Below are 23,264 nucleotides of genomic sequence, written 5' to 3' on the forward strand. Positions count from 1 at the left end.
CGATCAACAGTAACGAACTGTTTGCACTTTGTGAGATAAGAAGATATCTAATGCACAATTTCACTAGGCACACCAATCATTTGCATTTTAGTGACGAGCTTATTATGTGGTACTCGATCGAAGGCTTTTGAGTAGTCTAGGAAAAATATGTTAACTTGTCCTCCAATATCTATGATTTTAAAAATTTCCTCGACTGTTGTAACTAACTGTGTAGCTGTGGAAAAACCTCAACGGGAGCCGTGTTGCGTCGGTTAATATTTCATTCCGTTCCAGAATTTATTTAGTTCAGTAACCAATATGTGTTCTAACAATTTGCGAACGGAAGATGTTAATGAGACAGGACGGTAATTATTGATGTTTAAACTGCAACCCTTCTTAAATACAGGAACGAACCCTTGAAATTTTCCACTCATCGGGTATGGTGCCAGTTTGGACTGGACGTGACTGGAAACAGGCAGAGCCTGCGTGATATACAGTCGAACCCGGATATATCCAATTCGAAGGGGATCGCAAAATAGTTCGATATATCGATAATTCGATATACAGAAATCGGCTTGTGACGGCACTTACGATGCGAAAAAATGATACCGTATTTGTCGCGTAATCAACCCACTCGCATAATGAACCCACCCTTCACTTTTGCACCCGAGAATGTGAAAAAAAAAAAATGCGTAAAGGCCAGCTCGCTCACATGCAAGCGATTGAGCGAAAATTTTCAAACTTGTTGGAACTGCATCCCTCTCGCCGCTTGAGCCACCGCGGCAGCTCAAAACAAGGTTTCTGTGTCGCTGTGGCAGAAATATTCCAAATTTTGGCTACATCGAACTCGTAGATTATTCCTTTAAATATCACATGTAAACGTATAGGAAAGTTGCATCACGTATCGAAGTCCAATTTGTGGAGTTTGATATATCGAACACCGCACCGCACACTAGAAGGTGGCACCTCCTTCAAAGACGATCGCATCACCCTCAGTCGTTTGCAGTGTGACACCGTGTGACGTTTGCAAGCCCCATGCAAAGGAACGAGAGAGAACAGTTCAGCGACCAGTCTACAGCAGCGCTGCACCCTGGAAAGTATGTTTCTTCCAAAGAAAAAAAATGTGCGCATCTGTGATGTTTGCAAGCTATGTATGAAGAAGCGAGAGGGCACCAGTCTGGCAACAGCCGATATGCAGCAGACGCAGCCAATGCAGCCATGGGGTTGGAAAGAAGGGAACAATGTAGAAGAAAGATGCACAAGAGTGAGAGCATTCTTTCCTTCCTTGATGGGGGTGAGGGAGGGTGGAGGAAGGAAAATTTCCACCGAACGTTCTCTCCCCTTCCTCCCACTTTTCCTGTCCTCATTCACAGCAGCATACACAACAGGGTTGGTAGCCACTTTCTCCAGAGTGTCAGTGTGTGTTCTGACCGCTCTGTGCACGGCAGGCAACCTGCATTGTGAAAGCCAGGTCTGCACGAGGCAGGCTGACAACATCGGATGATTGTTCAGTGTGTATACACCCAGCCCAATTGTGATGACCTAAGACATGATGTTATTGTCACACAGCATCTTGGCGCATTGCCAAGGGATGCGCTGTGAGCTACGAAGAGGATGGTGCGAAACAGAGGGACATGCTGACTTTTAAAGCGGTAGCTTCCCGACTAAGGTCTTGGGCTCTGTATAGTGTTTGCTGCCCATGGCCTTCAATGCCCAGGCAAGGTCAAACCTTCAGTTTATAAGTTTAGAGAACCACTAGATGGTCAATGGTCAAACCGCGGTCGGGTCATTGTATAGGCCGAGGTCATTTCGAAGTCGTCAAGGTCAAGCCAGTGACATCAAGGTCACTACAATGTCAACAAAAATCTGGTCAAGTAATCGACTCTGGGCTCGCAGAGCAGCCGAAACACAGCGTTTACGCGATAGCGCGTCATGTCACGGCATCCCACACCGAGCATAAGATGGAAGAAGGGTTGGCACGCCGAGAAATAAGTCGACATGCGGTGTTCATGCGCTAGGCCATGACGTCGCGGCATCCTAAGCCGAGTACATAACAGAAGTAGCACTGACGCGCCTGGCACGAAGTCCACATGTGGTGTTCATGTACTAAGCCAAGACGTCACATGTTCATGTGTGCATGAATAGTAGCTGCGCAGACGCTTAGCAGTTTGAGCCATGGAGTGTCGCTGCAAGAGATGCAGCTAGCGCTTAGCCTCATCTAACAATCCGGACAGCATTGCGGTTTGCCATGAGAGTGTATGCAAAATTCGTGAACGGGAGAGGGCAAAAAGAGCAGCCGAGATGCCGGAGGAGTGGGAAGAACGTCTCGCCAAGCCGACTCAGCAAGGCAGGAGCGCCGCGCAGCTGAATCAGTTGGTGTTGCCTCTATATCTGATGGTTTAGCATGGCAAAAACCAAAGAAATGCTCAATGAACAGCATAACAAGACTTTGCCAGGCTAAAACATTAAGAAGCTACTGCTTCTCACTCGGTTTAACAAGAGCTAAACCACCGTTAATTTCTTTTTTTTTTTTTTTTTCAAATTCTCAGCGGCAGAAATGAGGGGGGAGCCCATTACAAAAATAAATTCATTATTTGAGTAAATATGGCATCATTTGTCAAAATCGCAAGAGGGGTCAAGCCGATTTCTGTACCGTATTTACTTGCGTATAACCCGCCCCTGCATATGACCCGCACCCCTAGCTTTTAACTATGCGGAAAAAAAAAAGGTCCTCGTGTATAACCCGCACGTTTATCTGAAAAAAGAAGAAATGAGCACTAGAAAGCTACAACTGCACACCCTGTGATCATTTCGTTTTCAGAATATTTATTCAAATGACCGCCACAATGTAAATGGTTATCTGATTCTCAATCATCACCGCTCTCACTGCTACCATCCGATGCTTAATCGCCGTTCTCAAAGATATAGTCGTCCTCAAAACCACCCGAACTGTTACTGATGCCATATTTCTTGAAGCTCTTACACAACAAGTCAGCCAGTACTGCTTTGCCCACGTGCACGATCCACTGGTAGAGCAGTGAATTATCGGGCCTTCACACGCGTCCTGTCGGTGCGAGGGAATAATGGCCGCAGGCCGAGTTGCACTCACGGTGCCAAAACAAAGCAGGCCAACAATGCAAACTAGGCTGATGGGGTGTTGAAACAGCACCTGTCAAAAGGCCCAGCAACCGCTGGCTAAACAAAGTGCGACCGATGGCGTGGAGAACAACAGACTATGCTATGGATGTGGATTTGGCTATGACCTCTGTTGACTCCTTATCGGCTTGACAAGCATCAATGACTGGGGATGGTGAACTACGTGAAGAGCCCCTTCCTTCCCTTCGAAAAACTTCACAGATAACCCACACCCCTACTTTCTGAACATATTTTATCAAATTTTGGTGTGGGTTATACAGAAGTATACCCTATGGCCAGTCACAATACCATTATCGGCAAGGAGTTATACCACATAGCAACATGGAATGTAAGATCTATGACGCAAGGTAAACTGGATATCGTCAAGCGAGAAATGGACAGATTGAACACTGATATCTTGGGTATCAGCGAGCTCAAGTGGACCGGAATGGGAGAATTTAACTCCGGCGACCATTATGTCTTTTATTGTGGGCACGACTCCAAGAGAAGGAATGGGGTCGCTCTCATAGTAAACAGAAGAATGGGCAAAGCAGTGCTAGGGTACAACCCCAAAAACGACCGAATGATTTCACTTCGGATCCAAGGTCACCCTTTCAACATAACAGTTATCCAAGTCTATGCACCGACCACTGCTGCTGAAGAAGCTGACGTTGAGAGATTTTATGCGGACCTACAATGCCTTTTAGACCGCACCCCATCATCAGACGTCGTTTTTCTCATAGGAGACTGGAATGCTAAGGTCGGGAGTGAAGAAATATCCGGAATTACAGGCAAGTTTGGTCTTGGTGAGCCAAATGAAGCTGGGCAGAGGCTAGTAGAGTTCTGTCAAGAAAACAACCTGACCATAGCGAATACTCATTTTCAACAGCACAAGAGGCGACTGTACACATGGATTTCACCGGACGGTCTGTACAGGAATCAGATCGATTATATTATTTGCCGGCAGAGATGGAGAAGCGCTATACAAGCAGTAAAAACAAGGCCTGGGGCCGATTGTGGCACCGATCATCAGCTTCTTGTTGCCAAAATTAAGCTTCGATTGAGGAAAACGCAGAAAACTAGAAGGCCTTTCAGGTATGATCTGGATCAGATTCCATTAGAATATGCTGTGGAAGTGAGGAATCGATTTCAAGAATTAGATCTAGAAGACAGAGAGCCCAAAGAGATGTGGACTGATGTTCGTGATATAATACAAGAAGTTGCTACTAAGGCAGTTCCAAAGCAAAAGAAATGCAAAAAAGCAAACTGGTTATCTGAAGAGGCTTTGCAAATAGCTGAGGAAAGGAGGATGGCAAAAGGTATGGGGGAAAGAGAAAGATACAAGGTTCTCAATGCGGATTTTCAGAAAATAGCAAGGAGAGATAAGAATGCCTTCCTGAACATACAGTGTCAAGCAGTTGAGGACAACTGCCAATTAAGGAACACAAGAGCTCTGTATAAGACAATCAGAGATATCAAAGGAAGCTTCTGTGCTAAGCTGGGCGTGATAAAGGACAAACAAGGCAAGGACCTCACTGAAGCCTCAGAGATAAAGAAGAGGTGGCAGGAATACACAGAAGAACTGTACAAGAAGGACCCGGATGTGCAAACCCAACATAGGACGGTTGTGATTACTGATCTCGAGCCGGGCATCCTGAAGAGTGAAGTTGAATGGGCCTTAGCCAGCCTTGCTAAGAACAAAGCTAGCGGAATTGATGGTATTCCAGCTGAGTTGCTTCAAAACCTCAACCACGACGCTGTTAACACACTGCATACATTATGTCAAAAGATTTGGACAACCCTGCAGTGGCCACAGGATTGGAGGAGGTCAGTTTACATCCCCATTCCAAAGAAAGGCAGTGCCAAAGATTGTTCCAACTACCGCTCGATCGCGCTTATTTCGCATGCTAGCAAGGTGATGTTGGAAATCCTGCAAGGTAGGCTGCAGCAGTATGTGGATCGGGAGCTTCCGGACGTGCAAGCTGGGTTTCGCAAGGGCAGAGGAACTAGAGACCAAATTGCCAACCTTCGCTGGATCATGGAAAAAGCAAGAGAGTTCCAGAAACCCATTTACTTCTGCTTTATTGATTATGCGAAAGCGTTTGACTGCGTAGATCACAGCAGATTGTGGCAAGCTCTCCAAGAGATGGGAGTTCCAATTCACCTCATCTGGCTCCTCAGGAACCTTTATGAAGGGCAAGAGGCCACAGTCAGAACTGGGCATGGTCTTACTGATTGGTTTCCGATTGAGAAAGGGGTGAGGCAAGGCTGCATACTGTCGCCCTGCCTGCAGAGTGCATCATGAGGAAGGCCGGTCTGGACGAGTCTTCAGCTGGAGTGAAGATTGCTGGAAAACGTATCAACAACCTTAGATATGCGGATGATACCACTTTAATGGCAGAAAGTGAAGTGGAACTCAAGAGACTTCTGATGCGCGTACAAGAAGAGAGTGAGAAGTTTGGGCTTAAACTGAACACTAAAAAGACGAAGATCATGGCGTCTTGCCCTATCAAGTCCTGGAGCATCAATGGACAAGAAGTGGAAGCTGTGACAGATTTTCTGTTCTTGGGCGCCAAGATTACCTCGGAAGGAGACTGCAGCCATGAAATTAGGAGACGCCTGCTTCTGGGAAAGAGAGCAATGGTTAGCCTTGACCGCCTAGTAAAGAGCAGAGACATTAGTCTGCCAACCAAGATCCGTATAACCCGTGCTATGGTCTTTCCAGTTGTGATGTATGGATGCGAGAGTTGGACTGTGAAAAAGGCTGACCGCCGAAGAATTGACGCGTTTGAATTGTGGTGCTGGCGAAGACTCTTAAGAGTTCCTTGGACTGCCAGAAGATCAAATCAGTTGATATTGTCGACCATAAACCCTGACTGCTCATTGGAGGGTCAAATTCTAAAGTTAAAGCTCAGCTACTTTGGTCATCTGATGAGAAGAGAGGAGTCGCTGGAGAAAGATTTGATGTTGGGAAAGGTTGAGGGTCGCCGGAGAAGGGGTAGGCAGCGAACGCGATGGTTAGATGGCATTCTCGAGGCATTGCAGATGAAGCTATGTGATGTTAAGAAGATAGTGAGAGACCGGAAAGCGTGGCGTGACATGGTCCATAGGGTCACGAAGAGTCGGACACGACTGAACGCCTGAACTGAACTGAATACAGAAGTAAATACAGTATATCAAATTTTCGATACATCAAACTACATCAAGATTCCTTTGGAGCTTAAGAAATCTGGGTGCAACTGTATTACATTCGAGTTTTTATGGTACAATAGACAGTTTTAGCGTAGCATATTTGCGCCTCCGCTCCACTCAGTCGGCAAGTACGAGTGCTACTGCGCACGTGCCAAATGTTCAGACAGGAACACACAAGCAGACTAGTACCTCTGCTTTGCATGTACGCATGTAACGGAGCGGCCTGGCAAGCATGTCCCACATGGAGAGGCTACATGTTGCGTCACCGCCAGACTTCACAAAATTAACAAACACCTGCGCGCTGGAAGGTATGTAAGGGGGTTGGCGGCCGTGGCGGCGGCTGCTTGCTGTCTGTTCCGCATGACCTTCAAGACTAGCAACTAAATACTAGCTAATTCATCATCATCCTCAGCCTGTCTATACCCACTGCAGGGCGAAGGCCTCTCCCATAATCCTCCAATTAACCCGGTCCTGCGCGAGCTGCATCCACTTGGCCCCTGTGAACTTCTTAACCTCATCCGCCCACCTAATTTTTTGCTGCCCCCTGCTATGCTTTCCTTCCCTTGGAATCCAGTTTGTTGCCCTAAGCGACCATCGGTTATCCTTTCTTTGCGCTACATGTCCTGCCCATGCCCATTTCTTCTTCTTGATTTCCATTAGAATGTCAGTGACTTGAGTTATTTCTCTGACCCACTCTGCACGTTTCCTATCTCTTAAATCCCTACCATTTTTCTTTCCATAGCCCTCTGCGTTGCCCTCAACTGAAGTAGAACTCTCTTGGTTAGCCTCCACGTTGGAGGCTAAAAAAGAGCAAGGCTAACCAATGGGAAGTTTGATGAAAAACAAATGGCTTCATTTCTGATAGGCTGACTACTTAGTTTGTTTTATCTTAGTTTGTTTTATGAGCTTCGCGCCGTCCACGCCCGAGGCAACGGCGGTCAGTGGCCGGGCACCGCGCCGCCAAATTGGAAATTTTCATTGCCAAAACTGATAGCATGGAGCAGGCAATTGATCACAGCTATGCAGTGTTTCCGAATATGATAGTGAGTCTGGGATGATGCACAGTGAGTGCGAGACAGAGTGGAAATAAAAAGTGGGAAACCACACCTGGTCATCCTCGTATCCTCCCGAGAGCACGATGGAGTAGGCGCCGTCCGACTCCCTCCCGTGAATGCCCCCAACCGGCGGACGGTGGCAGCCAGACTCGGAGACCTGCAAACCCCGAAGTCAGCACATCATAGACTCATTTTTATTAATTTGTACGTACGCAAGCACCCGCGGCCATAGAGTTTCTTACAATAACTAGAGGGAAAACTGAGGGCGCTGCACATCAGCCACCATGGGCGCGCTAAGAATCATGGGCCGATGCCCTACTCGGTGCGGAACAGTCGGCTTTTCTCGGGTGCACGGAGTGGCGTTACTATTAAGTTTCTTTTTGATCATCATCATCTCGAGGTGCGTACACAGACCGCAAAAGCCATAGTAGCGAAGGTGCAAAAGCAGACGTCGCCAATAAAAGGTTTCTGTTTCCCGAAATACCACTAAAAACTTTCAAGTAATTGCGCGACCATAGATATTTTCAAAAGTTTTTTTTCCTTTCAAAGTGTGCCTATTCAGTGTGAAGTATCGGTATTTGCGCTGCTCAAAACTAAGCCAATAGGAGAAAGAGCCATTGCTTATATTGGATAAATCTCACACTGGCATGCTGTTTCTCTCTCTCTTTGCAATTTATAGTCACAATATTGAATGTTAGGACATTTACGATAGAACAACGTTTATGATGTTTCTTTTCCATCATCATCTCGAGGCGCGTACACAGACCGCAAAAGCCATAGTAGCAAAGGTACAAAAGCAGACATCGCCAATAAATGGTTTCTGTTTCCCGAAATGATTAAAAGCATTCTTAAGTGATTGCGCAACCATAAATATTTCCAAAACGTTTTTTCCTCTCAAAGTGTGCCTATTAAGGGTTCACTGAAGCGGCCACCAAGAAGCCACTGATAAACGTGTTCAGTGTGTAGAACAAATCCTTTTGAGCATTAACCCAAAGTATAACTCCTTGGAACAAAACCAGCGATTTATTATTAATCTTTAAAAACAGCATTTTTTGATGTTCGCGGGCAGAGAAGTCGTCGCTTGGCGGTGTCGCATGGAACTATTTCCTTAAACCATGACGTCACGGGTGAGTTGACTGGCAAGGTTTGCTAGAAGCTGCCATTCGCTGTGGCCACTGCAGCCATGACGTCACGGACACACTTCCGGTAGCTGCGAAAGTCGTCTGCTCGTGCGCTGCTCGAACTCTGTGCGGGCTGTTACACAGCTCGCCGCCCTTATCGGTTAGGTGGCCATTGCCCATTAAGTACTACAACCGAAGCGACGCAGGGATCGGCAGAACGAAGCTGTATTTACAAATATCTGATTTATATAACGTGGTCTCAGGAGTACCGGAGTGTCGTCCGACGAGGCGTCAACAGCACGGTCAAGCACCGCACGATGACAGCACGTCCTCGACCACCTTAAACTGCGTAAACACTGCCGCTGTGGCCCCTCCTCCCGCATACCGTACGCGAACGACAAGGCGGATCGTTAGAACCGAGGTCCGAAATAAAGCGTGCTAAAATTTGTTGGCGTCTGGAATACTGAGCCGAATATCAAGTATGAAGCCCTCGTGAGTATCGCTGCCCAGCAGCAAATTGCTGGTAAGAGCGATAGCAGTGATACAAGCAAGTTTCTGCTCAAGCCAGCTGCCGCTGCTGCAATTCGGCTCATCCGATCTGCTAGTACTAGCTCTGCGATTAATGCGTCGCCAGAGTTAATCCTATAATTATTTTACTATGGCAGGAGAGGACTCACAATAAGGCAGTTTCATAAGTAGACGATTTACGACAGCGTTGATCAGTTCCAAAGCAAAGACCGCCGCGGCTTCGAAGCGAAACAATTTAGGCATCGACGACTAGGGACGGTCACGCACGGCGCCGTCGTTCGCCGCGCTCGTGCGCCCCACCCCTGCGGTAATTGTGTAACGTACCTCAGCCTGCTCGCGGCATTCCGTGCTGCAAGCGTTGCAAACTCGTGTACTTTCATAGCTAAGGCCGCGCATTTTGTGACGTTCTGCTCAGCAACAAGCCGTTCAAACGATACTGCAGGCAAGACAAGGCTTCGGTACGCAGTCGCTGCGCTGTCGGCCGTAATCGAAGGCATCGGGCGGCACCATAATCTATACATCGATCTTTAAACGTGATACAGTGGGCAAATGAATAACTTTGTGAAGCAGATCCGCTCGTACGTTTCGCACACTCGGGCGCCGACGAGTAGCTTCCGTCAACAGACGCCGTCATAACCTCGGTTAATGACGCAAACCGAGGTCGTCAAGCTCGGTTTGCGATAACCGCGGTTAGTGGTGTAACCATGGTTTGGTCCGCCGTGGGTAACCATAGGTTCGCGGTTACACTAACCTTCGCTGCGCGAACTGGCGAACTCGTGCGAGTGAGGACACGCGAGTACGCCAGCGAGCGAGCGCACGGCAACCGGAAGTTCATCAAAGTGACGTATGTCTGGGCGGAGCTTTGAACTTGCTGGTATTCTTTATTTTTTTATGGCTCCCTTCGGCGTACGAGTTGAGAGGGAAAATTGGAAGGGTCATTTTTAATCGCCGATATCTCTGGTGTTGCAAAAGCTAGATCGAAAATTTTTGCGGGAGAATGATGGGTGGTTCAATAACTAACAGTGTTATGGCGTTGTTTATCATCCTTGGTGACCCCTTTCAGGGGACCTTTAACTAGTGCAGCCGCCATATCTTACGCTACGCCTCGCGTACAGAACAACAATAACAATGGACGACTCCCGCAAAAAAAAAAAATAATAATAAAACAGCCACTTCATAAAGTCCGCAGGCGCCATAGCACGTCAGCCGCCGCGCACAGAGGGTTCGCAACACATGCTGGAGAAAGCGTCCAAAGTCTGTCTGAAAACAGCTGGTTTGGCGCATGCGTAGCGCGTGCTACTGCGAACGAAGGCCAGGAAAGAGGAAGGAGAGAGATAGCTCGGCAAAAGAATGGGCACACCCTTATGCTTCGCTCTATCGAGTTTTCCCCCTCTCGTTCCCACCGGCTCTCTGGTTCATTCGCACACATGGCTTGCAAACGTCACGTGCTGGCGCGCGGGATGCGATAACCGCACATGAGCGCGCCTTTGGGGAATGGGCGCGGCACTGCTGTAGACCAGCCGTCACCTAACTGTCCCCTCTCATTCCTTCCGTGCGTGGCTTGAAAACATCATGATCGTCTTTGGGGAAGGCACACTTTTCAGTGCGTGGTGCGGAGTTCGATATATCGAACGACTGGTGAAATTGAGTTCGATATATGACGCGGCTTTCCTATACTTTTACATGGGATTTTCAAGGAGATATTCCGCGAGTTCGATATAAGCAAAATTTGATATATCCGGGTTCGACTGTAGTTCTCCGGCCCATGATGCTTTGAGCGCACATGGTGGCTGAACCGGTCGTCAAGGAACTCCATGTAAACTCCCATAGATGGCAGCACAGCTTTCCCTCTAGGTAAGAGTAAGAACCTATGCCCGCGGCATCTCAGGGAAACACATGCCTTAAATGAACATATGTTAAAACAAAGCAAAACAGCAAAGTAGAGCTATTAAAAGCAAGAAATGCATTGTTAATTTAAACAGCGCAAAAAGAAAGACACAGGACAAAATAAAAGGAAGCCACAGTACAAGCGCTGACTCACAACTCAGCCTGTGTAAGCCTTTACTCCAAGGCCCAGATAAAAATAAATATGACAAGAATGAAGCAATCATGTGAAACAACCCCTGGGTTCACCTGCTACACAAAAAGACACTCAAAAAAGAAATCTCTTTACTTGAAAGAGCAAGAGAAGTCTTGCTGACCCACTTATTGTCCTTTGAAATAAAATATGCTTCAACTATTTATCTCGTCAACTTTTCTTTGTGGCGATAGAAAATCCTAACCTGGTCAAACATGGCCAGCACACTTCTTCATCTCCTTCTTCATTGTTTCACAGGAACAGCAATGTGAGACCAGAAATGTTTTGTCCTTGCCACTTTCCAAGCTGTTCCGGTGTTCCAGTAGTCTCTTGTTAATACAGCGTCCTGTTTGTTCTATATAACAGGCTCCACAAGAGAGTGGAAACCTGTACACAACACCAGTTTTCCATCTAACAAATGGGTCTCTATGTTTCACCCCACATTCTTGCTTCTTCGATTCTCTTTCCCTTTGAATAGCCGGGCCCATCCTCTTCATCTTGAGCAGGGCAGTCAATGCGACATCAACACCATACCTCTTGCCTACATTTTTGAGGCCATGTTTAAATTAGCAATGGATGTTTACCAACTCACCCAACAAAGTATCTTGAAAGGCGAGAAAGTAACAAAAATACACAATATTAGGGAGTCAGCTAACGAGAATAGTTTTCATGGCGCCTTTCTTCTTTCAGCTGACTCCAGAGTGAAAGAGTGAGCTTTGTAGCCCCTACTACTGCTAATAACCCATCTAAAATTCTGTTTTTAGAGACATACAATCATACATAACGAGCAAGTAAAATGCTATAAAGTAGAGAAAGGATACTAATGCGCTTGTGCTGTGTTAAAGTGCCTGTGTTGTGTACCTTCCCTGTGTCCTTTGTCCTTTTGTGCTACACACTCATGTCATGGGTCACCGTTAAAGACTTGCCCAAGTTTCCTCCTTTGTGCTGTAAAGCAGTTTGACACAGCCACAGTTCAGAACACACCATTTAGTCATAAGTGCATTGCCGAACACTGCAATTTAGTCAGTGAATAAACTGCAACCCAGGCGGCCCAAGGGATCTCTTAACGTTATCCCTACCATTTTTCTTTCCGTAGCCCTCTGCGTTGTCCTCAACTTAAGTAGAACCCTCTCTGTTAGCTTCCACGTTTCAGCCCCATAGGTAAGTACAGGCAAGATACAACTGTTGTATACTTTCCTCTTGAGCGATACCGGTAAGCTGCTAGTCATAATCTGGGAGAGGTTGCCAAATGCGCTCCATCCGAGTTACCAATCCTTAACTAGAGGCTCTGATATGTTACACATTCTTGTTAGCACACAGCCCTAAGCTGCCCCATTACAATCCAACTACCAGTGATTACTCACCACTCAACACAGACATAAAGCTGTGTGACTGTGTCATCATGGCATAACAGTAGCGTGCCTTACTCGGCTCCCACGAGGCCTGGAAGGCCGGTTCCTATCCCCCCTCCTCCCTCCCCCCATCTCAGCTCGTTCTTCCAACTATGTGACAGCATGTGGTGTTGTTGCGTCACACAACCCATCAATAATCAGTGCTCGGCCATGAAGCTCCCCAACTAGCCCAGCCATGCCTGTGATTGTTCATTCAAAATGCCAACGCAAGGACTTTCTTCTGAATGGTTCCCTTGACACTACTGCATTAACAGATGTGGGTAGCCTTCCGCTCGCAGCTTGCGCTTTGTGCTCATCTACTCTGCAATTTTAAAGTTAAAGCTCAGCTACTTTGGTCATCTGATGAGAAGAGAGGAGTCGCTGGAGAAAGATTTGATGTTGGGAAAGGTTGAGGGTCGCCGGAGAAGGGGTAGGCAGCGAACGCGTTAGTTAGATGGCATCCTCGAGGCACTGCAGATGAAGTTATGTGATGTTAGGAAGATAGTGAGAGACCGGAAAGCGTGGCATGACATGGTCCATAGGGTCACGAAGAGTCGGACACGACTGAACGACTAAACTGAACTGACTCTGCAAGAAACAAGGCAAGGATTTATCTCGTGTTTCCCAATGACAAGGCACACATGGTTAGAAAAAGTGTCTAAAAAAGTGTTTATTTTCTACCACTAGAAGCTGATTTAACCCAAAGTAGGTGGAAGGATTGACCTGCGCATCACCCACCTGTAGGCGGAACTTCCAGAGGGAGCCGACGGGCACGTTGGGCAGCGGCCCAAAGTGGTTGGCTGGCACAAGGGTGCACTCGCGAGTGCGCCCCACGCAGGCCATGCCACGGCCCCAGTCGCGCTGGTTCTTGTTCACCACCGAGGGCAGCCGCGACTTGCGGCGCGACTCCTTCAGGGCCTCCCCGGGCTGCACCACCTCGGAAGGGTCGTGCTTGCAGTCGGGGCAGAACCTGCCCACGGCATGCTCTGTGAACCTCATCAAACCTCACGAGGCACCAATAAGTACAATAAGTACAAATGTACAATTCGAGCAACTCAAAAGAGGTAAAATGCAATAATTTTCTGTGGCTCACTGAACCACCTCTGTGCACCATGTTCACAATGTGATTGCAGCCACATTGCCATGCATGAAATCCATGCTGAGACTTGCCATGCATCCCAATCTCCATTGTGAACTGAGACAGAATGCTAATTAGTACTCGTAATTTTCATGCTAATACATTCTATATTCGGCTTTGTTTATAGACCGTTTACAGAGAGTAGTTCCACTCATCCCTAGCAGGTGGCACCACTAGGACGGCCGTCATTGCTGGCCTTCGGAACGCATCGACGCGCAGTGCGGACTGCTGCGCTGTGCGTCTTGTGTAAGAATGCCGGCAGACTTTTAAACACTGCTGCTTTGATGCAGATGTCATCTTTATTGTATAAGTATTGTGCGAGGAAGTAGAGTTAATGACCCTGTTGTTTACTGCGGAAGAACAGACTGTGTTTTCTACACAAGGTGCACATAATGGCCTCTCGGAGGTGTATCACAAGTTCATGTTTCTTTCTGGGACAAGAAAGCGCCTGTGAGTTGCATAGAAAGGCTATACCTCACACACCAGCTCATTTTAGCGCCGGAAGTAGCTATGAGAATGCAAAAACGACCCTGGCGTTTTCTGAGGAGTTGTATAATGCGTCTTGGCACTGCTGCCACGTTAGTTTCGCAGGGCTTTAAGAAGTACCTTGACGCGGCTATTAATGTCTGCGCATTTATAAGAATTGATTGTGCAGAGAGGCAAAATGAGTGTGGGTATGTCAGTGAATCTGCTTACTTTAATTATAGTACTGTTCCCAAGAATGCGTGATCGAATCCTGGCCTAGCTTGACGGCTGCTTTTCGATGGAGACGAAAAGCCAGACGCTCGCGTGTTGTGCAATGTCAGTGCACGATAAAGAACCCCACGGGGTGGGAAAACTGTCAGTGAATCTGCTTACTTTAAGTATGCACTGTTACCAATGATGCCGGATCGAATCCCGGCCTCGGCGGCTGTTTTTAGATGGAGGCGAAAAGCCAGGCGCCCATTTGCTGTGAAATGTCAGTACACGTTAAATAACCCTAGGGAGTGGCAATTTCCGGAGTCCTCGACCCATAGCCTGAGTCACTTTAGGACGTTAAACCCTAAAAACCAAACCAAACTTTAATTAGATAAGCACTACTGCAATACATGTAATAACTGCTGATTTTATGAAGATAATGCACGGGTAATTGATGAAATTTACCATGATAAGATTTTTTATATCCCTGCTTGCTGGGACTACCTACTGTGGGTTCTGAATTCCGGTGCAGTTTACAGTCATTTTCGCCCGAGCGCAGGTGAATGCCTCTGAGCACCTGATGCGGCCTTCGAGCAGCGTAATTGTCTTTTGAAACCAGGACGTTTACAGGAGACAAAAAAATATGTAATAAATTGTCGGGGATTACACGCGCGTCCATATTGAGCAGTAAGTATTGTGTACAATGCTAAATGGTGAACATTCATAATGCGTCTCAGCCAGCACGGTCTGAACTTGCGTTCGCATTTTGCGCAAGAAAATTTAAAGAAAATACGTTTGAGGGAATAATCAGTTTGCAATATCCAGTTTTACAGAAAACCGTGTTTCCCACAAAGAACGCTAGAGAGGGATAAAAAAAAAAAAAAAAACAAGCCGACGGCTGGCGGGTTTGCCGACATGTTCTAGCCAATGCAGATAGTTAGGAGGGCGCAATAAATGAACTGCGTGGTTAAATTAAATATTTTTTAGCACCTGCAAACACTATGAGCATTCACAGGAAGTTTTTTGGCTATCTATAAGCTCGTTGTCCCCAGCGATAGCGGGTGCGCCGCCCCGTGCAGCCGATTACCAACGCGCCGGAAGACGTCAAACCAGAAGGCCCGAAGGCCGGCGATGGCGGAAGGAAGTATGGCAGCGCCCATGCGCTCGCGCTGTAAAGGGTCTATAGGTTCGTTTGAAAATGTAGACTTGCAATTCACTTTATACTGTGACCACTGCTGCCTTGTAGTGACCCCCACCCACTCTTTCTTCACATGGGGGCCTTCAACCTTCGAATGAAAACACATGAATTGAATTTAAAATGTGTGAGGGAACAAACAAATAGCGAACAAAGGTGACAAATTGTACTTTTACTGCAAAAACACTAGTTGACAGGGTAAATCAGAATAACAGGATGTCGTCAGTCTGAAGCCACCACCTTTGACTTTCGAACTCTGAAGATACCCCTGGCACACCCTTGGCAGGTGGCGTGGTCAGGCACAGATTGGTCGGTGGTTTAAGTGATGTCCCATGTCATGGGAGAAGGCCAGTTTTGAGGATTAACTTTTTCATTTCTTGAGATATCCGAATTATTCTTCTAGGCTAGGCTCATAGCACAAACACTCGAAAAACTACCAAATTTTTTGGAGTTGGGTTCGCTGATTCTCCAGTTAGAGGAATACAGTCGAACCCGGATATATCGAACTCGAAGGGGATCGCGAAATAGTTCGATATATCGATAATTCGATATACAAAAATTGGCTTGTGACGGCACTTACGATGCCAAAAAACGATACCGCATGTGTCGCGTAATCAATCCACTCGCATAATGAACCCACCCTCCACTTTTCCACCCGAGAATTTGAAAAAAAAAATGCGTTAAGATCAGCTCGCTCACATGCAAGCGATTGAGCGATCTCAGCGACGAGCGGCAGCGACAGAGCGAAAAATTTCAAACTTGTTGGAACTGCGTCCCCCTTGCCGCTCGAGCCACCGCGACAGCTCAATACAGGGTTTCTGTGTCGCTGCGGCAGAAATCGCGAGCGTTTTCGCTTGCATGTGGATGGCGCACGTCACTCCGTTTCGGTCGTCGCATCCACAGCTCATTTCTTGGCAGCGTGCCAAGATGCTGCGCAGCGATAACGTCAGGGCGCCTTTATCTTTTTATAGCTCCTCCGGTGGCGGGTGGCGGGGAGCGACTTGACTTGGCAGAGTGCCCGTGATGGCTTGATTGCACAAGCCTGGTTCCATTTATCACTCCGCGCTTGGGGCGGGCGTCATGATTGCAGCAGCTGACCGCGTGCTTCCGTTGATTTATACATGCAAAGATAAACGGCTCCCGCTAAAAAAAAAAGAGAAAAAAAAAAGCCTGATTGCAGCAGCTGACCGCGTGCTTCCGTTGATTTATACATGCAAAGATAAACGGCTCCCGCTAAAAAAAAAAGAGAAAAAAAAAAGCCTGCCGCTTCTTAACGTCCGCAGCCGCCATATCTTATGCTACGTCGCGCGTACAGCACAACGATAAAAAAAGATGACTCGCAAAAAAAAAAAAACAAAAAAAAAAAAAACAGAGAGCTGCCGCTTCTTAACGTCCACAGGCGCCATAGCCATGTCAGTCGCCGCGCGCAGAGGGTTCGCAACACACGCTGGAGAAAGCGTCCGACGTCTGTCTGAAAACGGGCTGAGCTGGCTTGGCGCATGCGTAGCGCGTGCTAAAGGAGAGAGATAGCTCGGCAAAAGAATGGGCACACCCACGCACATGGCTTGCAAACGTGATGTGTTGGCGCGCGGGAAACAATAACTGCAGATGCGCGCGCCTTTGGGGAATGGGCGCGGCGCTGTCCAGAACTGTCCCCTCTCATTCCTTCCGCACGTGGCTTGAAAACGTCACGCGGCAAACGGCCAAGCGTGATGCGATCGTCTTTGGGGAGGGCACACTTTCCAGTGCGTGGTGCGGAGTTCGATATATCGAACGACCGGTGAAATTGAGTTCGATATATGACGCGGCTTTCCTATACTTTTACATGGGATTTTCAAGGGGATATTCTGTGAGTTCGATATAACCAAAATTCGATATATCCGGGTTCGATATAACCGGGTTCGACTGTATATCAAAAAGGTTTACATAGGTTCCTTAAGAAGGGCTTGAGAATTTTCACAATGTGCTGACACTGTGAAATTCATTACAGCCATCCCTGGGTAGCTATACTGGGCAAGACAAGGCCTCTTTTCTAAATTGCCTTACTTTCCAAGTTCTGCCGTAGCAGATACTAGGACGCTGGAAACGTCAATACAGCAACCAATAGCAGTCGCCTGATCCTCCTGTTCTCAACGAGCCCACGCTTCATTCAATTGCAGCGTCGAATTTGAGACACGAGAAACTTGAAAGCCACCACAAGGCTCCGAATCAGAAGTGAGCAGTGCTTTGACCCTGGCACTGTCGAAGCCGGTGAAGGTGGGGAAAAAAGTGCAAGAATTCGCGCACACACAAACACAAGAACAAGATGGCGGGAGTTCGGTAGGAGTATAGCAGGTGCGTGAAATTTGGCATTTTCAGTGCTTTTTGACGACTCTGGGGTTGCCAGGGCTTGTTACATAATTAATTTCCAGTATTTCTACAATGAACTAGACATTGATAATTACAGAAAGGGTATTCATAACGCATACTACCAGAATACAGTAACACGTTTTTCAAGGGTCCATTAAAAAAGAAGAAACTCAAGAGCAGGGAAATCGGACAAATTGAAAAATGACAGTAGTGGGTAACTGAATGCGTCTATTGCAGCGTTAACGTTTGAAAAAAATCGAGCAGAGTTGTCTGCGTATTTTCTCGCGCCTAGCGAGCACAACACGCTTTTCGAGCACTGATCGTCACGAACATACCTCCTTAGAATGTCTAATGCTGCTGCAGCTGACATAAAGGTTGGCTCTGGAAGCGGCTTCTTCTTCTTCGTCGCCACTGTTCGCATCGACACACTCGGCCACAATCTAACGGTCAAAGGTCCGAGGTGGCACCAGCATCGTCAACACAAACATAATTCCTGTAGTCCTCCGTGGATCTGTCAACCAAAGTTCCAGAGTCTGCTGCGCAGTCTGCACTGGCAAAAAACCCTTTTTGAAACAGTTTTTGACCGTTGCAGCCAATGCGTGGCCAAACAGCGCATGGCATCCAGTAATGCCAGTCAGCTGCTGTCCGCAGTATGCATAGGCTATCGACCGCTTCACAATGCACTTTCTGTAAAAGTGCATCATATTTCTGATGATGCTAGCCTCCAAGTGTTGAAGGTGGCTCGTTGTGTTGGCCGGAAGGTGCACCACCTTGACGCTCTGCAGCAACGTGGTATCCTTTGGATGAATGGAGCAGTTATCCAAAAAAAAGAAGGACTTTTCTCTCGTGACAGCCCATCTTTGAGTCCATGTACGACAAAAATTATTCAAAAATTGCACACGTCATCTGCGTCTTTTTGTTATTTTTGTAGTGGCAAGGCAGGTACCGAATATTTTTCAGGTAATGTGGGTTGCAAAATTTTCCCATATTCCACAGCATCTCGAAGCCGTCCGAGTTGCAGCACAACAGCATGGTGAGGAATTCCTTGCTATATATCCCGCCGTGGCAAGCCTTGCCTTTAAGGCTCAGCATCTTCGATGGCTGTACGCTGAAAAAGAGGCCCGCTTCATCAGCACTGAAAATGTCTAGGCTCATGACCTTTGATAATGGCCGCAACGGACTCTTTCCGGTTGCCTACGGATAGCCGTGTTCACATTTACAGCCTTCCCGTTTACGGTTCAGTAGGAAATATCGTGTCTTCCCTTGCGGTGGTCGACCCATCCGTGCAGCGCAGTGAAATCATCGGCAATGAAATATCGGCTATTGTCGGCTGTCTCCCAAGCTTTTTCGTGCAAAATGCTGCCAAAATTCACACCTGCAGCTCTGGCTTGTTAAACCATTTGTAAACGTCCTCACCAAGCTGCATGTGCCCCGGCTTGCTTGCTTTTGATTCCAAGGATCGGGCATTTGCTTCGATGTCGCTTCTTTTCGAAACAATGCGGTTCAGGGTGGATGGCGTGAGCCCCAGTTATTTCACAATGCAGACTCGCTTCCACGTTGGGTTCGCATCTACACGGTCTTGAATATTTGAGGGCTGGGTTTTAAAAAAATCCTGTGCGAAAACTACTGCACTATCCGAGCTGAAATAATGTTCACAAAGTAGCAAAATATGGTCTACGTTATTTAATAAGTGATTCAACATCGGTACTTCCCTAAATTTTCCAGAATCGACGAAAAACTGTTCTCGGCGGCATGCACAATTTTAGCAGGAGAGTCGAAAAGCTGCTTTGACATGGTGCGCCATCTGTTGAGCAGCATGTCAAAGCAGTTTTTCGACTCTTTTCTGCGAAAGCTGTGCATGCCACCGAGAGCAGTTTTTCGTCGATTCTGGAAAATCTAGGCAAGTACCGATGTTGAATCACTTATTAAATAACTTAGACCATATTTTGCTACTTTGTGAACGTTATTTCAGCTCGAATAGTGCAGTAGATTTCGCATAGCATTTTTTTAAAACCTGGCCCTCAAATATTCAAGACCCTGTACAGTGCGAAGAATGTTCAGCTTCTCCTCCGGCAAAAGTGCTTGATGCCATTACACCACAACACGATGTTACAACAAGCTACAAAGTTCTCACGCTTGTGCACCGCGTACGCTGGAGAAGGCAGTACGAGGCATCTACCAACCCATAGCAATTCACGCTACAGCGTGAATGGTTGGCACAGCACCAGATGGGAGATTGAGCGGGCTGATACGTGCGAACAAGACGAATTCAGTCCTTGTGTATTGCGTAGCGCAGCACAGCACAAAAGTGACATGACAATATGTCATACGTACACTGACGACGGCAGCCGCATTAGCACTCGTCTCGCAAGGAAATCCATAGCCTTCTTTATTTTTCTGTGCCTGCTCAAAGACTGCTGGAGCACCGGCTGATGAAAAGCCTCAGGCCGGATTTCTCTGCAAAGTAGCGCTGCCGGTCCCGGATAGAGGGCGCGTATTTTATTGCAAAAGCAATACTACTCGCACTTTCAAGCCTTCACGTGACCCGGCCACAGTTACGTCTTACCCACGTGACGCTGTGACGTCACATCCCACGTGACATACGGGCTGACAGGAGCTGCCAACTTGGGTCTCTCGTTTCACATGGGACGGTTACGTCAGAATCAGCCTGATAGGACCCTGGCATCCACGTTACCCCTATAGGCCACTAAGTATGTTCATACGAATGGGTTAAAGCGGGGCTTTATATGTGGGCTGAGGAGGAAGAAAAAGAGAAGAACGCTCGGTCACCTGCAACTAATGCGCTCAATATTTGGTTCAGCAGCGTTGAACCCTTGTAAGTTTTTTAAACGGGGCCGCCTGCAGGGGCCGACTCCTCCTAAGCCATACAATACCAATTCCAGACAGCAACAGAGAGGAATTATATTTCCTTCCTGACCTCCCAGGGAACAAACGCTCCAGCTGTGAGTCAGCAGCGCTGGAGAGTTGCCCAATATCTAGTCTTCGGCTGTATTGCATGATTTATGACCGATACATTGTGACCCAACTGCATTCCAAGTGCCCAGTCGTTTCCTGTAATTAAGCAAAACTGGTAACCCGCCGCAGAGGACTTTAACGTTTCACAAGAGTAGCATGTTGTGGCGGGTCTTACGATCACGTATGCGGTCTCAAGCGTGGGAGAATCACATGCGTAGTATAAACTACGGCATTACGCTTTGCGTAGCGGGCAGAAGCCATTTCCTTCCACAAGATTCCTAGTGTAAGCTAATTAATACTCCAGAGCTTTGATGTCATCTCTGGAAAGGACTGGGTGCCAAATACCACATCGCGGTATTCCTCACGAATTCGCCAGTGTGAGTCTCCGTTACCAACTACATGATCTCATGCACTTGAATGCTTGAGACATAGATGATTCAATTAAGTGACAGTGAGCATCATATATCAAACCAGAAGCTAAAACATCGAAAATTGCAGAAGGTGACAGAGGTTGACATGTGCAGTTCGATTTCTCTTGTTGAACAACAGAAGTGGCGAAATAAAAAGTGAGATTTGGAAACCCGAATACTCCGACTGAAGCAAACAGTGAATAAGCATAAGGAACTAAGGCAACTGAAAGAGATCTGATGCTCTTGCCAGCGTCGCCAATGCTGCGAGTGAGAAGTGCTTGGGTGCAAGCATTCTGGTCGACCAGATGGGAATAAAGTACTACTGCATTTACTTGCATATGCTCGCACCTCCAACATTGGGCATCAAAAATCTGAATTTTTTTATTTCTCGCATAATCATCGCACCACCAATATTACCACTGCGAGAGTAGTCTTCTAGCAGTAACAAGAGCCATCTTTGGAGCGCTACTGAACCAAGCTGGCCTCGTGTGCACGCGCTACCAGGCGGCGATAGCGTGCTCGGGTAGCGCATCTTTCTTTTTTTACCTTCATAATGCTCATAGTCGCCATTTTGTGAGGTGTCTCCGTGTGTCATTGTCATTGTTCCTTCGTTCCGTTCGTGTTACTTGCTTTGTTCCATCGTCCACCGTGTTCTTGGTGCCGCATCGCGGTGGGGCGGTACGCGAGTTATACAGCTGCTTTTAAGCTGAAAGCTTTCGAGTATGGGCTACAGCATAGCAACCATGCTGCTAACAGGCTCTTCGGCGTCAACAAGTTCTGCGTAGTGCGCTACTGGAGATAGCGATTGCAGTGTCGATACGGATTCGGATCAAGTCTCTGATCAAGAGTAGAACTGTATGGTCTGCTGTGAGCATTATACCACGGAACGCAGAGAGTGATGATGAGGCTGCGTGCGGTAAATAAAGTGTTTGGCAATTTGCGCTTTTGGAAACCCTGTACTTTTATAACAAGGGTAAGTTCTGCTTGAAAGTAATGTTTTGGTTATATTTACAATAGCTGGCCTAAGAATTCCGATTCGAACCTGTTTAAATTTGCTTTTAGTGCTTAAAAACATTTGCTTGAAAATTTTCCCCGGATTATTATCGCACCCCCGAACTTGGCATCAGTTTTCCACAAAGAAAGGTGCGAGCATTATGCGAGTAAATACAGTATACATGAGAGTTGCACACATTACATCCCGTACTTGTTGCTTTGACAGCTCTACTCTCACCAGACTGCATGAAAACTAAGTTTTATTGGCATTGGGTAGCTATTCAGCTGCATTCCTTTGCTAAGGTGCACCAATTGAGATATTTCAGACGCCATCAAAATCAGATGTAATCAATGCACACGTCCGTGCCTATCTGCTGCTTTCATTTTGTTGCGACACCCATGATTAACTTGCCTGCTGAGTGATATCGATGATAGGCATTCGCCAACCTTATGTTTTTCGACAATGTGGGATGCATTACAGATTTCTTTAGTCCTTATTGCATTTGCTGCTCGCCTAAATTTGTTGTACCTTGCACAGTGATCAACTGGGTTTTCTGGTACACATATCAGTTCACATTTATCGTATGGCTACCGCTGTACATGGTCTCACAGCACATTTTCAAGATTAATTACCTGATCTTTTCATTGTAAGTTAAGTATTATCCCATGGTTATTAAGGCGAAAGCCTTTAATGGCTCATGCTGTCGTGGACAAAATGTGTCCCACTTTTGCGGTAGCTATGATTGGCCGAAGTGGAATGACGTCATAGAAGTCTCGACCAATCACAGAGTATGCCTCGACCACCATAGTATGCGCGAATGCGTGCCTTATATAGCCATACAGTCGAACCTGGATATATCGAACTCGAAGGGGATCAGGAAATAGTTCAATATGTCGATAATTCGATATACAGAAATCGGCTTGAGACGCCACTTGCGATCATGAAAAATGATACGGTATTTCTCGCCTAGTCAACCCTCACATAATGAACTCACTCCCCATATTTTCGCCCCTGACAATTTCAAAAGAAAAAAAAAAAAGTGTTCG

General features: G+C 47.0%; 1 protein-coding gene across 5 annotated transcripts in view; it reads right to left on the reverse strand.

Annotated features, from left to right (window-relative positions):
• The window catches only part of LOC146177871 (E3 ubiquitin-protein ligase UHRF1-like), a 209,499-nt gene that overhangs the window by 102,942 nt on the left and 83,293 nt on the right, over positions 1–23,264 (reverse strand). For all 5 annotated transcript variants that reach the window (XM_084580625.1, XM_084580626.1, XM_084580623.1 and 2 more), the window contains 2 exons: positions 13,217–13,448; positions 7,414–7,518 (listed from right to left, as the gene is read on the reverse strand). In XM_084580625.1, the coding sequence (XP_084436751.1) occupies positions 7,414–7,518; positions 13,217–13,448 (337 nt within the window). The remainder of the gene's footprint in view (positions 1–7,413; positions 7,519–13,216; positions 13,449–23,264) is intronic.

Source organism: Amblyomma maculatum, chromosome 10, assembly GCF_055883805.1.
Source record: "Amblyomma maculatum isolate TAMU_Amacu chromosome 10, ASM5588380v1, whole genome shotgun sequence".
In the NCBI taxonomy this organism is placed as follows: domain Eukaryota; kingdom Metazoa; phylum Arthropoda; class Arachnida; order Ixodida; family Ixodidae; genus Amblyomma; species Amblyomma maculatum.